We start from the raw sequence: 18318 nt of genomic DNA, 5'->3' as shown, positions 1-18318 counted from the left end.
ATCATTCACACCCTCTTAGATTCAAGACATTTTGTCAGTTATCTTGCTTTGATTTATATCAAAGTAAAATGAAGTTCCATGCATCTTAACAACTTCAAAGTATTGCAATTTGCAACTGGTCAGAGAGAAAACGAAAGAGCAATTAAAACCATCTTTAATATAGTCAACTGCTTCCTTTAAGGCTTTGTACTAGGGATGCTAGGTGCTTCAAAATATTATTATTAATAACGTCAATGGAGGCCCTAATCAGCATGCAAATACCAGTCATACTTAAAAGGGCTTTAAGGTTACTGTGTACTATACTACCATCTTGTCTTATGGAACCATTACAAGAAAATAGAAGAAATACTGAATCAGTTGTTTGTACAGTAGTGTTAAACCTCATAAGGCTTATAATGGAAATGTTCTCACAATCCTTTCTTAACAGAATATGTCTAATCTTTACAGAAGTATTCTGATGAGCTTACTGCTAAACAGAAACACAAAATTAAGTTGTGGGAAAATGCATCCTTTGAAGAATATAGTAAAGTAACTTCTTATCTTTAAATTTGGTTACTAGGTCTTAAATATATCAATCTGAATTGATGGAGTTACCCACTTTATGGTCTGCTAATGGGAAAGCAGGATTGTGCCACCTTGGGTCATCTTTACGTATCCTTCCAACTGCTTGCCCATGTGACTCAGCTATAAATAAAAATGAGTGACACACCTTATGGGCACCTGTTTCTGAACTAAATACCAAGCCCCAACCCGTGCTATCTACAGCCTTTTAAAAATAGTTATTAAGCACAGTTCTCTTTCTTGTGGTTTGATCCATGTGCAAGCCAGTGTGAAGCACAAATGAGCTGAAGCATCCAAAATACACGTGGTTGAGTTTGGATGCGGTTGGGTGTGCAGAGCACATTTTGACATGGGATCCTCAAGATAGGATTTTTTTTTTTTAATTATTATTTCTGCTGCACAAGCAATGTGGTTTGCCTAGGTTTGGGGCCATTAGCGGAACCATTTTGTGAACACGTTTCTTCCCTGAAGAACTGGACAAACACCCAAATTTCATTAAAATGGTTGTACTAAACCTATGCAGAGCTACATACCAAGGTTGTAACAAAATTTGTAACAATAACACTGGCTGTTGTTACTAGGCATATTAGTAATTGCACTGGCTACTGTTACAACTGTTTTAGATCTGTACTAGGTGGTAAACTTTAATGAATGGGTTTGAAAAAAAAAGATTAAACTTCAGTATAGACAGGACCTAAAAGTGAAGAGAGGGCAACAGTCTCCAGACTGGTGGATCTGAGACTCTGAATCCTAATTTACAAGTAAAAAAAATTACTATTTCAGATCTTAAAATCCACCAATCCAGTCTGTATTCTGTATTCCAATCTGTTTGTATACACAATGAGATTTTTGAGGGATGGGAACCAATGTAGGAGTATCTACTACTTTATCTATCCAAAGGATCATATTACTGATACTTTGCACTTGTATGGAACTTTTGATACTAAGATCTCAAATCCACTTATTTTACAGATGGGGAAACCAAGACACAGAAAAGTTAAAAATATTTTTCCACATTCACACAGTGAGCCAGTGGCAGAACAAAGACCAAAACATGTGAACCCTGACTTCTCCTCTCTAACTGCTTACATATTTGGCTCCCAAACAACAAAATACTGCTTTTTCTGAGATGGACATGCATAAAATGGTAGTTGTGTAGCTAAAGCGTTTAGCTTTCCTGCAATAACTTGAGGAGTTTTAATCATCTCCGACCTCGACCATTAAAAATACAGCTCCTTCCTTATGACGACAGCCTTCCCTTTATCTGTTTAGGTGTGAGAACAAATGTAAATTTATGCCCTGACAAGAACTGCTTCACTATTTAACAATTCTCTGAAACAAGAGACTTTGCTTAATTACTTTATGATTTAGAAAACGTGAGTGGCACTTCATTTTTAGTTCCAAAATAAGGTTTTTCAGAAACAGTTAATCTAACAGAAACTGAATAAATTTAACTCTGAAGAGAACTGATCACTAGAATTAGAATTCTCGATCCAATATATCCTAAATGTAAAAGTGTTGAAAAGGATAAACAATGTCCTAAGAACTAGATGTATGACTGACATCAGTAAGCTGAGAAAAGCCCTTAATTTCTTGGCTAAGACCACCTTAAGTTTCTGAATTTTGAGAAACATTGCTAACGTATTTATTATCTGGTGAAAACTATTTTCCACCAAGGCATCACAAAAGATCTTATAAATGTAACTTCCGTGACCAAGAAAGGACAATCTTTAGTTCAAAATCGAGTTGAGAATTTTTTAAAAACTACAACATCGTGGCCACCAGCTGCTGGTCTTGAACAGAGGTACCTATACATAGTAAGCCATTCAACTCCATAGCAAATGAAATGTACCTTTTCCACTCTTAAAAACTATATAATCATAATCATCCTGTCAGACAACAATTCCAGTATGATGGTGAGAGTAAAGGACAACAGTTGGTAACTGACATAAAACATGCCAAAAAGTAGACATCAAAAAGGTGATTGAGAGGTTCACAGAGTCTTCTGAATCAACGGATACCTAGGAGAATCTAGAATTTATGGTTGATATACTTTATCTACAGAATCAGGTGATTCTATGGATGAAAACATTGAGCCAAAAGGTATAAACAACTTTGATCCGATGTAGCAACCAGCCTAAATCCTTTCAAATATTTAGATAGGACTTTCTGAATTGTTCCTACAGATACCAAGGGTTGAACTGTCTAAATCATGGGTAACATGAAATATTCTTTGCAGAGACACTGTGACTCTTCCCCTAGTCATAGGGTGACCAGATGTCCCGATAATATAGGAACAGTCCTGATATTTGGGGCTTTTTTTGTATAGGCTCCTATTATCCCCCACCCCCTGTCCCAATTTTTGACACTTGCTGTCTGGTCACCCTACCTAGACAAGTGCTGCTATTTTCATCCAGGTTTGTTGTTTTTTTACAATGAGTCATGTTAGAAACATGTTAGGTGACATGTTTTAACAACACATTGTTAAACACTACTTGGCACCCAGGTCAGAGTAAGTACAGTGTTTAAAAATCCATTAGTTGGCCATTGTCAACTTAACACATTTTTAAATACAACAGTCTACTCTACATTGGGTGCAAAGTAGTCTAACTTACATTTCTAACATGGTTCATTTTCCCAGTGTAGATGATGCAAGATGCACAGATACAGATTGAGATAGTTTTTCTATATTCTGACTGCATCTTTGAGTACACAATGTCGAAGGGAGCAAACTACAGCTAATGAAGAACTGGATTGTCCAAGAATTACAAAGTTATGAAGGGAACAGTTAAGGAGAATAAAGAACACTGAAGAGAAGTGAAGCCCCGATCCCGCAAAAGTGTGTTTAACTTTATAACAAGAATGAAGTTAATGAAATTACTCACATGCATAAAAAATTAAAGAAGCGCATATGACCTTGCAGGATGAGGGCCTAAATGATTACTTACCCTAGATCTCCTCTTTTTAGGTAATAAAGATTAAGATGTTTGTAAAAAGACCTGCTGGAACAAACTGATAATACAAAACCACTACAGATCTCCAGACTGGATGGCATGTATGCAGCCAAGATTTTTGAAGGAACATAAGAATGAAGCATCTGAACGGATAACAAAAACATACCATCTCTCCTTAAAATCAGCTACAAACCTGAAGGAGCAAATATTGTAACTTGCTTTAAAAAGGCACTAGATCCTGGAAGTTACAAATTAGAGAGTTTTATTTCAGTTCAAGGCAAAATAGGTGAAATGATAAACAGAACCTTAAAACATCTATGACACAGACAAATCAACATAGCTTGTGTAAAAGAAAACTGTGCATCTCCCGCCCATGCTTCTAATTAACATATATAATTATGTATATATCAATATTTATCGTAGTTTTCCATTATCTACTATTTTGTTGAGTCTCAAACAATTAACAGACTGGGAAGGCACAATTTTCTTTCACAGAAGCTGCATTGGATTGCCTTTTTTATTATTTTTATATATATTTTTTGTTAAAGATGTTGTAATAATTCCAAAACCAACCATTACAAACCCAACAAATTCAGTTAAGGTTACATTTAAAAGAAATCCAAACCTGCTAAGCTAAGAAATGCAGAGTTAAGGCACCTAAACCACCTTAACGCTGGTGTATACTAATGTTATGCAATAACCATATGATTATGATTAAGACATGTTTGTTTGTGGTCCTAGAATAAAACTTTTTTTTTTCTTCTGAAGATACATTCATTTTTTCATATTTTTTGTTCTCATGACATCTCTATAGGGAGGAGTTAAGATTGTTTGGATACCCTGACTGCATTTCTTATCTTAAGATGATCTCGTTTTGGCCACTCAGGTCAACAGACAAGTTCTTTTACCATGAAGGGAGAGCTAATCCAATTTCCTGGGTAATAAAATCCACCATCAAACATCTCACTTTAGCTTTTCTATAAATTATCTGCAATCAGCTTCCTCTTCCTTTCAGGGGCAAACTCAGAGCACTAAATTGTTCTAATCTGTACGCTATTCTGTAATAGAAAAATATATAGAATCATAGAATATCAGGGTAGGAAGGGACCTCAGGAGGTCATCTAGTCCAACCCCCTGCTCAAAGCAGGACCAGTTCCCAACTAAATCATCCCAGCCAGGGCTTTTTCAAGCCTGACCTTAAAAACCTCTAAGGAAGGAGATTCTACCACCTCCCTAGGTAACCCATTCCAGTGCTTCACCATCCTCCTAGTGAAAAAGTTTTTCCTAATATCCAACCTAAACCTCCCCCACTGCAACTTGAGACCATTACTCCTTGTTCTGTCATCTGGTACCACTGAGAACAGTCTAAATCCATCCTCTTTGGAACCCCCTTTCAGGTAGTTGAAAGCAGCTATCAAATCCCCCCTCATTCTTCTCTTCTGCAGACTAAACAATCCCAGTTCCCTCAGCCTCTCCTCATAAGTCATGTGCTCCAGCCCCCTAATCATTTTTGTTGCCCTCTGCTGGACTCTTTCCAATTTTTCCACATCCTTCTTGTAGTGTGGGGCCCAAAACTGGACACAGTACTCCAGATGACGCCTCAGCAATGTCAAATAGAGGGGAATGATCACGTCCCTCGATCTGCTGGCCAGGCCCCTACTTATACAGCCCAAAATGTTGTTAGCCTTCTTGGCAACAAGGGCACACTATTGACTCTTATCCAGCTTCTCGTCCACTGTAACCCCTAGGTCCTTTTCTGCAGAACTGCTGCCTAGTCATGCAGTCCCTAGTCTGTAGCAGTGCATAAGATTCTTCCATCTTAAGTGCAGGACTCTGCACTTGTCCTTGTTGAACCTCATCAGGTTTCTTTTGGCCCAATCCTCTAATTTGTCTAGGTCCGTCTGTATCCTATCCCTACCCTCTAGCGTATCTACCACTCCTCCCAGTTTAGTGTCTTCTGCAAACTTGCTGAGAGTGCAGTCCACGCCATCCTCTAGATCATTAATGAAGATATTGAACAAAACCAGCCTCAGCACCGACCCTTGGGGCACTCCACTTTATACCGGCTGCCAACTAGACATGGAGCCATTCATCATTACCTGTTGAGCCCGATGATCTACAGCAGCGCTGTAGCCAGCAAATGTGTTCTCCTTTGTATTTGTTTCTTGTTTTATTATCATTCTTCAATGTTTTTGTTTTACTATTAATAGGAACTGTAGCTAATGCAATTGAACCATCCACAAAACATGACAAATATGTGGAAAGCAGTTATAAAGAGAAGCAAGTAAGCCATCAAACACCCAATTTCTCTTTCCTTTTTGAATATTGGTGTCTGATTGACAGATCATAAAATGGGTCACCAAATTAGGACTGGTGAATATAAGATCACAGAGGACACACTGTAACAGTTGCCTAAAGCATTCTGAAGAGAAGAAAGTAAACATGTTTCAAGTTGGCCTGAAAATCAGTGATAATGGTAAAAGATCTCATTAAAGCAAAGGCAGACCATATTTTAGATGAAGAAGGTATCATTCCCGAACAGAGAACACAAATATTATACTTTGATTAGTAAACAAACATGCAATTACATATCATTATACTGTTTTCCTATTTCTGTTTTATTAAAGAAATAATTGCACCTGTTATAAAAATTTGAAATACATTGTACTTACAAAAGACAATCCTGCTAACATAACATTTTCTACATTTCTCTTCTCTCTCTTTTTTTGAGCACTAAGATTAATGGCTTCCAAACAGCATCTTTGTTTCCTAAGAGTGCATCGGTATTTCTGATTATATACTACTTGAAATCATAATTATGCTTATCACATTTGGGTGTTATAAACAATGATTTTTGCCTCAGATGAACCCGAGAACCTATTAACTCTTAAGGATTCTGCATATAAGCAGACATCTTTAGCAGAGAATACAAAGAAAAAGTGATAAATGAAGGTATTTGTTTGAAAATATCTTAATTTGTTTTTTTTCAAAGTGTCTCAAAGCATCAGCTGCTATTTAAGGATCACGAGAGGGAAAAATTACTTGCCGTATATTTCTACTTCTCCAATATCTTGCAGGATTCTCATTCCTGAGACTCCACAGCTCTTCATAGCACAAAACAAGCAGAACATGTTCTTAAGATATTTTGGTACCTAAGTACAACCTTAGCATAGGAAAGCACCAGATCACTCCCTTATAGATGACTGCACACCATCACTGCACTTCAAGAAAGACTGGAAAAAGAATGGGGTCTTTTTCCTTAAAAGAGGGATGAACAAAAGAGGACATGATAAAAAGTATACAAAATAAGTAAAGGTTACTTACAGGAACTGGAATTCTTCTAGATGTATATCCCTCTGGGTGCTCCATTTCAAGGAAGCACGTGTCCCATGCGCCTTCAATTCGATTTTTTGGCAACAGTGTCCATATGGCTCACACCGGAACCCTTATGCCCCGCACTGAGACTATATAGGGCTATATGGACGAACCACCCTCAGCTCCTCCTCCAACGCATAACCCCAGAAATGAAATTCTGAAGAGGGGAAAGAGAGTGGGTAATGGAGTAGCCATAGGAACACACATCTCAAAGAACTTCAGTTACTGCACAAGGTGAGTAACCTCTTGTTCTTCAAGTAGCGTTCCAATAGGCACTCACTTCAGGTAATTACAGAGCATTATCCCCAGCTGGAAAAAGAGAATCTTCAGAGCTGAGTCCAAGACTAAAGACAAGACTGTGTTTCTAAGGGCAGCATCCAATCTAGAAGATCGGACCACCACAAGTTTGGACCAAGTTAGGAGTGGGGTGAGAAAACAAAAATTCTGTCCCTTTGGCTGGCACATAGTAACACTACTCCGTCCTCTTGTGGGTGGGAATGCAAGTGAACATTTTGGCACGCCCCTGCCTAGCTGTCTCCAGTATGGCTTCATTAATAGGGAGAACTATTCTGTTGGAGTCGGACAAGTGGACAATGTCCAAGACTTTGTGTTGGGAGTCCTGAACCTCTTCAAGATGCATCTGTAGTTCTCCAGAAACTCTGTGAAGGTGGTCCTGGAACTGTCTGAAATCATCTGGGGGGGGGGGGGGGGGGGGGAGTTCTCCATTTTGTTTGGAGATGAAGATGGCAGTCTTATTGGTTATGGCAGAACTGCCAGATCCAGTGTGTAATGTACCTCCTCCTCTGTAGGATCCAGGGGCAGATATGAGTGTCCCCTTACAGGGGAGGCAAGGGATGACTCCCTAGCAGATCAAACCAACTCTGCAGGGAGGTGCTGGTCTCCAGGATCCCACTATAGCCAGCAAGAGGGATCAACAGGTGGTTGTAGAGGCCTCCAAGACATGGAGTACCAACGGATCTGAGATGAGACAGAGGTTCATCCCAAACTGATGTAGGCCTTTTGGTGGCGGAAGATACGTAGGATGGGGTTCATCAGCTGGTTCAGAATCTCCTGATAAAGAGAATGCTGATTCCGGCTCCAGAGGCAGTACTGTTTGTGCCCCTGGAGGACAGTTATATTACACATACAGGTCAGGCAATAAACTCATCTCCCTTGATGGTGTCATTGCTCTGGAAACAGAGGGGCCTGATGGCGGGAATTCCAGATTCAGGAAAGCAAAAATGTCCCGTGGAGCAGCAACAGATTCAGATCTCCCCAGTGTGAGAAGGGTTCTACTTATCTGAGCCGCTGGAATCAGAGGAGATTGTGTAGCTGCCAAGGAAGATTGTGTAGATGCCATGGATAGGAGAAGTTTACCGTGATCAGTCTTTGTCGCTGCTGGCAGATCCTGGGGCTTAGGAAATGCTGGCAATGATGGTACCGATGGATAGTGGTCGGGTACTGATGTAGCCCAATGCTTTTGGGCTTTATTATCATGTCTCTAGGACTTAAGGACGTCCTAAGTCCTCACACACCAAGCTGATGGGCTTGCTCAGAGATGAATCGGGGGGAGAGATAGCTCAGTGGTTTGAGCATTGGCCTGCTAAACCCAGGGTTGTGAGTTCAATCCTTGAGGGGGCCACTTGGGGATCTGGGGCAAAATCAGTACTTGGTCCTGCTAGTGAAGGCAGGGGGCTGGACTCGATGACCTTTCAAGGTCCCTTCCAGTTCTAGGAGATGGGATATCTCCATTAATTTCTGATTTTTTCTGAATTTCTCTGAAGTGAATTTAGAGGAAGAATTGATCTCATGCTTGTGAGAGTGCTTCCTGGTTTTCCGACAAGATCCCACTGCGAGGGATCTGTGAGGGTCGATTCTCCTGCACCAGAGGTGGACTTTACAACAGCAGGTACACTCGTTGTTGAATGAGGCTAATGTATGAGGGGGAGGGGGTTTCCCTGGCCAGGGTCTAATTGAGGCCTCATGGCCTTCTCCATGAGGTCTTTCTGGAGATGCAGTTTCTGCCCTTCTCAGGTACGGCTGGGGAACGATTGGCAGATACTGCACCTCACCACGATGTGGGCTTCCCCAAGGCAGTACAGACGCCCCCCGACTTACGCAATCGTTCCATTCGGGAAAGCCTTTCGTAACTCGAATTTTGCGCAAGTCGGAAACGTATACCCGTACGTTATGCAAAAATTTTCGCAACTCAAAAATCCTATTTCTGGCTTATGGAATTTTTTCCATAAGTGTGAATTTGCATAAGTCTGGTCTTGCATAACCCAGGGAGCGTCTGTACAGGCAGAGCTAGTGGTCGTTGCTAACGGAGAAGGATCATGGGCAGGAAACAAAATGTGTGAAGCCCAGAGTCCTGGGCATAGTTCAGTACCCGAACAGGGTATGGGTGTTTCCCCCAAAGAGAGTACACAAACCGTTAAAACTATTTACAAAGCTAAATCTTATTTTGTAGGCTGAAGCTACAGACACTGGAGGTTCTGATCCAAATTGCGTGGCACTGAAAAGGACCTAGAAAGATTGTCAGTCCACCCTGCCCTTTATCCCTAGATGGAGGCACAAGGTGAGCCAGGGTGTACACACAGGCCAGCAGACACTACTTTCAAATTCTCTGGCTCTGGACACGTGCATAAACCCACAGTGGAATACAATAGGATTCCCATAATGGCAGATGGGAGTGCCTTATACTGAGATGTGAGAGACTGATGAAAGGTCCTCTTCAACATCAAAAGGGGCATCTCCACCAGAAAACGATGGAGAATCAGGAGGTACCAGGGAGAGATGTAATTCTGGCGACTGCGTAGATCTCAGTACCGAGAGGTGCTCGGTATCCATCGAGAGGAGACTCCAGCTCATCCAACACAAACAGGTCTCTGGAATATCTAAATTCCTATGGTATCTGATGAACTAATGATACTGCAGGTAAAGGTCTATTTAGGTAGGTCCCCTGCAGTGGACTTTGATGGAATTAATAATGATGACTGCTTCAAAGTGATTGTTGACTGAGGTGTATGGTTGGATTTTTGAGGTACCGAAGGAATCATAATGTTGGGTACCGAAGAAGGTGGTGGGAGGTTCATTGATATCAACTTGCTAGAAGTAGGCTGTTTTTCCCTGCTGCTCCAGGCATGCTTTGATAGTATTGAAGCATGCTTCAGGTAATGGTCTCTAGAGGAGCTCAGAGTCTTAGGAGCATGGAGTCTTAACGCTACCCAGACTGGTACCTGAGGGCTCAAACACTGTTAATCTTTCCAGCGATTGAGGCCTTCAGACAAGCTCTGCTCTCACCACTATCTCACCCGCATCAAAGGCCACATGCGCCTAATGCTGGGACAGGCCCACACACCCTTCCTCTACTCATTTAAGTTCATGATACTTGTCATGGGAAAGGACTCTGACAAGACCAAAGGCCTATTTTCCCAAAGGTTATACCTGCTCTTTGACCATGAAGCCCTGGAAGGCCACGACATGAATGGCTGCAGCCACTGACTGGTAACCTCTTAGTACAAATGAATTCTAGCATCAGAGTTCAAGGTCTGGGGCACAATACTGTGTGTTTCCTTAGTCTTCCCTCTGGCCACATCCAAAGCTAGCATGACGGCCAAGCTTCCATTGGAAAATATTTGATGACCTTGAAAAGAAAAAAACTTTTTCTGAAAAATCTTAGAGACAGGACAGATGAGGTGTCCTGATATATCTTCATGAAACGGTCTGAAGTAGGGTGCAATGGGGCAGGAACCTTCTGAGAGCAATTGTGATCTGTGTAGATTGCTGGAGTGGCACTATTTCAAAATCTGCCAATTTAGCCAGCTTTTAAAGAAATTAGGGGGAATAGAAATATATTTGGCATTAGAAGACTCGCCCAGTTCACCCCAGTCCAAGTAACAGCCATCTCCTTGATCATCACCCTGCACCCATTCAGGTGACAATTGATTAGAGTGCCAGAAGCTTCAAGACAGTGTCTCAGAAGGTGTCAATCCTGGTTGCACTAAGATTTTAGGCACAAGATACCAGGAATACCAGCACCAGGGCCAATGCTTTGTACAACAGAGCAAAACACACTCCAACTGTGTTGAGAATTCTGACAAGTGTCAAAGATGGTACTGCATCCCTCAAGACAGCCTTGGAGATAACCTGGGGCAATTTGGCAAGGTCCCTGAATGCACATCGCAGAGAGTCACACTGGCTCTGTCTCCTGAAAGCTAAACAAAGCGATAAAACCAGAGGGTTTGATGCAGAGCAGCCAGGAGTCAACAGCCTCACCAGAGATACATCTTTCTATGCCTATTCCTGATGCTTCTTATGTGGTGCCTCATTAGGCAAACTGGGGCTGAGTACAGTCAACTTTAAGTGCATAGTTGAATCCTCTGTTTCAGACAGGATGTCACAGGGTGCTTTAGTGATGAAAGCTAACCCAGTGAGTTCAGAGCAAAGCTGTACTAATTCAGGAAGTGCCAGCCCTGAATTCCAGGGCTCAGAGGCTGAAATTGGCTCAGGCTTACACTTCAATGATTTCTCCTTTGAAGCATCAGTCCATCCTCATACAGAGACAGTTCATAACTCTTGATGGGGGGCAGAGGGGTACAATTTAAATGTTGGGGGGGAGGCATGTGACTGCCTCACGTGTTGCCTCTGAGCTGAGGAGTAGCAGCAGAGCCATGAGCACCAAGGCAGCAGTGATAGAGTGCCTCGGGGAGCATCTCATGACAGCTGGGCCCCACAGGCAGGGGCCTGCTCTAGGGGATATCACCAGCCAGCACCGGGCTCCTTTGGAGACGGGGCACGAGCATGTCAGGGGCGTGGCTCAGACCTGTGTCGCCCACCCTGCCTAGGGAGCGCCTGGCCATGCACCCCACAGTTTGAAAACCTCTATGGTAAATGGAAGGCAGAAATTTGGGGAGGTACATGACCCTGTGTCCCCACCACCACACACACCGCCTCTGGCCTCATACCAATCTTATAAGGGTCTCTTAGAGGGGTCCCTCAGTGAGAGTCTGGACATGATCCCCATAATATTTGACTGCTTAGGTGGTATATGTAGATAGTTTAACACTCCTGCACACTATTCTTGACTCCCAATCAGAAGATACAGTGAATCTGTTCATACATTAATGTCTTTCCCTACCTAAGAACAAGCTTTTCTTGAAGCTGCTCAGCTATAGGATTGAGGAAATGAATGACAACCTGAGAGAAAACACAGAAACCATGCAAGAAGTTTCACAGTTGAACAAAAGCAGATACTTCAAAACAGGCCCCAAAGTAAGAAAGCTGAACTACCGAAATGTTGATGAAAAGCTGAGAATCACTGAGTGATTAAAAGAAAATCAAGAACACTTAAGTACCAAAAAAACACCCTAAGACAAGTGTGCCAAAAAAGTCAATACCCAAAGAAGAGTCTGAGCTGTAGAACTGAAGTTTCCCCTAAGGTGAGAAGGTGATGTACACTTGTATCAGTTACTATTGCCCTTAGGGACTATAAACCTTAAGTGCTTGGGAAGTAGACAGGTCTTGAGCTGGAGAGCGGAGACCCAGCAGTGAGAATCCTGCACAGGTAGTAGCTTTAGAAGTGCAAGTTCTAAAATAGAATCCATTATTCAAGTTAGTGAGGCTAACCATCTTTATAGATGAACATCTCACAATATATACAGTTGTGTAATTCTGAAGCCCCTGGGAAAGGTAAAGTTAAACATATCTGAAAAAATATTTCCTAACATTTCATAGCTTACTAAAAGTTACCGAATAGAGGTATCGTTGGTTGAATTGTTGCATAGCTCCCTGTAGTTGGTTACGTTGAGACTGCCACTGCTCGAAGTTTCTGACCGATTCCATGGTTGGTCGCTGCCATGTTGTTGTTCTTGTGTTATGATCCACATAGTAAACTCTTCCACGATCATCAACCCTTCTTTCCCAGCTAACAAACAAAAATACTAATGTTAACAGCTACATAATTTTCAGTAAAAAGTACAAAAAACTATTTTTCTGTGGTACACTAAATTCTTAGCCAATGTTTCAGTTCCAACAGAGATGATAGGCAGAAGTTTTAATTTCTGCGGTATAACACACTGGTGTTCTGTTTCTGAGACTTTATGTAAATTTCTAGAAACAACTGTTAGCCTTCCAAGGGAAACAGTCTCAACTATTCTTCTGCACAGCTAGACCAAAAAGGTCATAAAATAAGCACTCTTTAAATTTAAACATTAAATAAAAGGATGAATAATTCAACATTATTAGTAGCAAAAGATCAGCACAGGCAATAGATGTGCCACCAACATTCACATAAAAGTAGCTATGATGATCCTGATCATTATCTGGTAAAGATTTATGCTGTTTTATTTTGTTTTGGGGAAGGGGGGTATTGCAATACGTTTGGTATTGCTTTCATGAACTTCTGCTTCAAAAAAATACCAGTTGTATAATTATATTTTTTTCATGTAATATCAAAATGTAATAAAAATACTTTTTAGTACTAATGTAAGTAAAACATTCAAAGTAGTATATAAACTCTCATTACCCTGGCGGTAAAGGCTGTGGTCTTTCCCATGTCGTAGTTCGTGTGTTGTGATCAACATAATAGGTTCTACCATGAGGATCCTTTCTCTGTTCCCATCTTAAACAAAAGACATCTCTTTAAACAAAAACAACACGAAAATGTTGCCTTCTGATTAAATTTTCAGACAAGCAAAAAAAAATGTCTGCTAGTGAACAAATGGGTTATCCAATCCTAGTCCTTACTCTAAAGGCTAAGGGTCAAATTTGCCCACTCAGAAAAGGCTTGTCTGCCACATTATGTCCTATCTTACATGAATTCTTTTTACCCTCTACTCCTGGGGGGATTTTGCGCCAAAAAATTAAAAATTCTGCAAAATGCTGCATATTTTGTGAAAATAATACAATATAATCGCACCAGTTCCAATTGTTTTGATAATTTATTTAACCTACAATACAGAAAAAAGTCACAATAACTATTCAGCATTTCCTAAACACATGACAGCTCAGTTACAAACACTTGATAACTAAAACTCTGTATTCCAGTTATAATTCTGCATTTTAATTTAAATTACATTACAGAACACCAAAAAGCAAAAAAGTAGAATGTCATTTTAAATTGCTCAGACTTTCACACATGAAAATCATACAGTTTTGCTAATTACACCTCTACCCTACTATAACGGGACCCAATATAACACAGGTTCGCGTATAACGCGGTAGCAGCAGGACTCCAGCAGCGCTTTAAAAGGTCTGGGGCTCCGGCTGCTACGGGCCCTTTAAATCACTGCTGGAGCCCTGCTGCTGCTACCCCGGGGCTGCGGCAGCAGGGCTCGACGGCGATTTAAAGGGCCCGGGCTCCCCACAGCGGCCTATATCGGGGTAGAGGTATATTGTCCTGGATCTGGCTGGGTACTTTGGGAAGTGCTTGCTTCTGATTGTCCTGACATTTTATTGACTGCTTGGTAACTGTTTTATTTGCCCTCAAAGTTTTTTTTTTTTTTAATGGGTAAGTAAAATAAATTCTGAGCTGTAATCTAAGCCCACTGTGCCACTTTGACACAGGAAAAAAAAGTGAGAAAGCACATAGATCTTCCTAGCTGATTCCCCTACGTCATTTATCAGACTTTACATCACCCTGGCAATGTAGGGGCCTTAAAATTTTTTTACAGGTTTTATGCTCCTGTGGGAATTGATGGAGAATGGGGACAGTTAATAGAATAGGAACAGTTAACTAACAATAGGAACATTAACCATATTATTACGCAGGCAGACTGCTACATTTCTGCCTTGTGGAAAGAGCCTTCCTTCTGCATAATTAAAAAGATCTACGTCTCCACACCCCCAGCAAGCAAGAAGGACAGAGTCTCTCTCGCTTGTTGGCAGGCATGCATGCCCAGCTCCGCTCCGCACCATGACAGTAATCAATGTCTCCCCCACATTCACGCACGCTCACCCTCCAGCTTCCATCCAGGACACATCACACGATCCATTGTTTATACACAAGCCCTACGATACAATTGAATTTGCTCCAATCCCTCAGACAGAGACAAACACCTACAAGATCTTTATTAAACATTCTTAAAACTACAATACCCACCTGGGGAAGTGAGGAAACAGATTGACGGAGTGAGACGGGTACCCAGAAGTCACCTACTACAGGACAGGCCCAACAAGGAAAATAACAGAACACCACTGGCCATCACGTACCACCCCCAGCTAAAACCTCTCCAGCACATCATCAACGATTTACAACTTATCCTGGAAAACGATCCCTCACTCTCTCTGACTTTGGGAGGCAGGCCGGTCCTCGCTTACAGACAACCCCCCAACCTAAAGCAAATACTCACCAGCAACTACACACCACACCACAGAAACACTAACCCAGGAACCAATCCCTGTAATAAACCCCACTGCCTACTCTGTCCCCATATCTACTCCAGCAACACCATCGGAGGACCCAACCACATGAGCAACACCATCAGGGGCTCATTCACCTGCACATCTACTAACGTGATATATGCCATCATGTGCCAGCAATGCCCCTCTGCCATGTACATTGGCCAAACTGGACAGTCTCTATGTAAAAGAATAAATGGACACAAATCAGACATCAGGAATGGTAACATACAAAAACCAGTAGGAGAACAGTTCAATCTCCCTGGACATTCAATAACAGATTTAAAAGTGGCCATCCTTCAACAACAATTCATTTGCAAATTTAACACCATTAATTTGGGCTTGAATAGGGACTGCGAGTGGCTGGCTCACTACAAAAGCAATTTTCCCTCTCTTGGTATTGACACCTCCTCATCAATTATTGGGAGTGGACCACATCCACTCTGATTGAATTGGCCTTCTCCACACTGGTTCTCCACTTGCAAGGTAACTCCCTTCTCTTCATGTGTCAGTATATTTATGCCTGCATCTGTAATTTTCACTCCAAGCATCTGAAGAGGTGGGGTTTTTTACCCACAAAAGCTTATGCCCAAATAAATCTGTTAGTCTTTATGATGCCACCAGACTCCTCAGTGTTTTTGTGGATACAGACTAACAGGGCTACCCCTCTGATACTTGTAGTTAATATAGAACCCAAGAAATAGGGTTTCAATAGTTCAAATTATTCTTTCCAATGTACTCTACATTGCATTTATTAATAATTTTATTTATGATGGTGCTTATTCAACTAGCTTTTAGGTCCATGTGGAGTTTCTCAGTGTTAACTACTCTTGACTGTCTGCACCGAAGAAGAACACCACACACAAAACCCATTCCACTCATGACCATGCCAATGATCCTACCAAATCTCTAAGGAGAGCCTGCACACATTTGGGTACCTGGTTGGGAAAGACTGTTTCTGAACAGCAGCTGAGGAAGAGAAAGCAAGCACCACTCATACCACATTCATTTTTATATTTATTGATTTGACTTTAGTCTCCACGTTCCCTTTCCCACTTGCCATAACCCAAACTTTATTAAAGCAAAGTAACAATTTTACAACAACTTTGTATTTTCTTGCATTAAACTTTTCCTTCATCAGCAGGCACCTTTAGATGTTCTCAACAGACCTTCTTCTCCAGCAATGACCAGGAGCCAAGGAGAAAAGTGGGCCTATACGTAATCACATATGCATATTCTGGATTTGTGTACCTTTTCAGCAACAACATCAGGTTATGCAACTCCCCCACCTAGTTTGAAAATGCCGCTGGGACACCTACCACTTGGCCACATCCACAGTGCTCACATGCACACAAAAAGGTTATGTTCCGACACAGGTGCACCAAGGCTGTTGAATGCACTAAAGCCACCTTTTTGAAAATCCTTTATACCTTAAATTCCACTGATGCACTTGCTGTCACTCTAGTTATGCGCTTATAATGCTTTGAAATTTTCAGGCTAAACAATTTCCCCCCAATACTAGACTATATTTGTTCCCAATTATCATCCTTGTTCATATCCTTTGATCTTATTATCAAGTTACCTTAGCCGAAAAATGTAGCAAAATTCATGCTAATTGCAAGATTTCGCACCATTATTTATGCAAAGTGTCTTTGTAGTTCTATTGAACCCCTACAAGATATGAAAAGCTGCACTTGGAAAATCATCACTTAAATTATGGTAAAGGCCAAATAAAATTATTACTGATTGTTTACATATCAGGACCCGAAGCACAGGTTCAATGCCTGTAAGTACTCAATTCTCTAAAGGTCAACTTCTTAGACTGCAAAGCCCAAGTATATAAGCTATGCATTCGGAATCACATGAAGCTGAGGAATTGCAAATGGTAAATAAAGATGAGGAGAGGGGAGTCATACAACACAATCTGGAGCACTTGGTAAAGCTGGACCTGTTCAAATAAAATACATTTTAATACAGCCTTTCATACATATTGAAACAAAGAATACTGTTCATATTTACAAAATTTGAGACTGCATCCTAGAAAGCAGTGACTCTGAAAAGGATTAAGGGGTCATAGTGGACAAACATCATGATGTTGTGGCAAAAAAGACTAATGTGATCCTTGGATGTATAAACAGGGGCATAGCACAAGTAAGAATAGAGAGATGATTTTACTTCTGTATATGGCATTGGTGAGACTGATACTAGAACACTGCATCCAGTTCTGGTGAGCACATTTTAAAAATTATATTGAAAAAATGGAGAGGGTGATGTAAAGAGCCATAAAAGTGATTTGAGGGCTGGCTAAAATGCCTTAGAGTGAGAGACCTAAAGAGTAAAATCTGTTTAGGTTATCAAAAAAGAAACTGAGAGGTGACTTGATTACAGTATATAAGTACATTCACAGGGAGAAAATACTAGGTACCAAAAGGCTCGTTAGCGGAGAAAGATATAACAAGAACTAATGACTGGAAGCTAAAGTCAGATAAATAAGGGACACATTTTAACAGTGAAGGTTGATTAACCACTGCAACTAACTACCAATGCAAGTGTTGGATTCTTCATCTCTTGAAGTCTTCAGATCAATACTAGATACTTTTCTGGAAGGTATTCTTACGTCAACACACAAATTATTAGACTCAATACAGGGGTAACTGGGTGAAATTTAAGGGCCTGTAGTATAAAGAGATCAGATTAGATAATCTCATGGTCTCTTCTGGCCTTAAAATCTATTTATGGAATTTTCACCTCCAACCAGCAGGAACTAGCATTTAGGCCACTTCAAAACCAATACTAATGACTTTGTAGAGCAGTGGCTGCAGTTATCCTGTCTCTTTCTCCCACCCCACACACAGAGTATTTTGGGGCCAGTGGATATAACCAGTGCATTGATCCACTGGGCACATCCCTACTGTTCCACCAGCTCTCACAACCCTTCTTCCTCCTACTGGTAGTGTGCAAAGCTTCAGTGGAGTTCGATCCCCTTAAACAGGGTCACCCCCAAAACTGTTGGGAGCATAAGCTTTCG

At 41.1% G+C, this 18318-nt stretch overlaps 1 protein-coding gene across 2 annotated transcripts in view; it reads right to left on the bottom strand.

Annotated features, from left to right (window-relative positions):
* The window catches only part of WWP1 (WW domain containing E3 ubiquitin protein ligase 1), a gene marked incomplete in the record, with an annotated part of 149162 nt that overhangs the window by 67192 nt on the left and 63652 nt on the right, over nucleotides 1-18318 (bottom strand). For both annotated transcript variants that reach the window (XM_034763223.1, XM_034763224.1), the window contains 2 exon segments: nucleotides 12642-12816; nucleotides 13417-13512. In XM_034763223.1, the coding sequence (XP_034619114.1) occupies nucleotides 12642-12816; nucleotides 13417-13512 (271 nt within the window).

This window comes from Trachemys scripta, chromosome 2 (assembly GCF_013100865.1).
Source record: "Trachemys scripta elegans isolate TJP31775 chromosome 2, CAS_Tse_1.0, whole genome shotgun sequence".
Classification (NCBI taxonomy): Eukaryota; Metazoa; Chordata; order Testudines; family Emydidae; genus Trachemys; species Trachemys scripta.
Note: the sequence above shows the minus strand (reverse complement) of the source record. Positions and strands in the feature narration are given on the sequence as shown.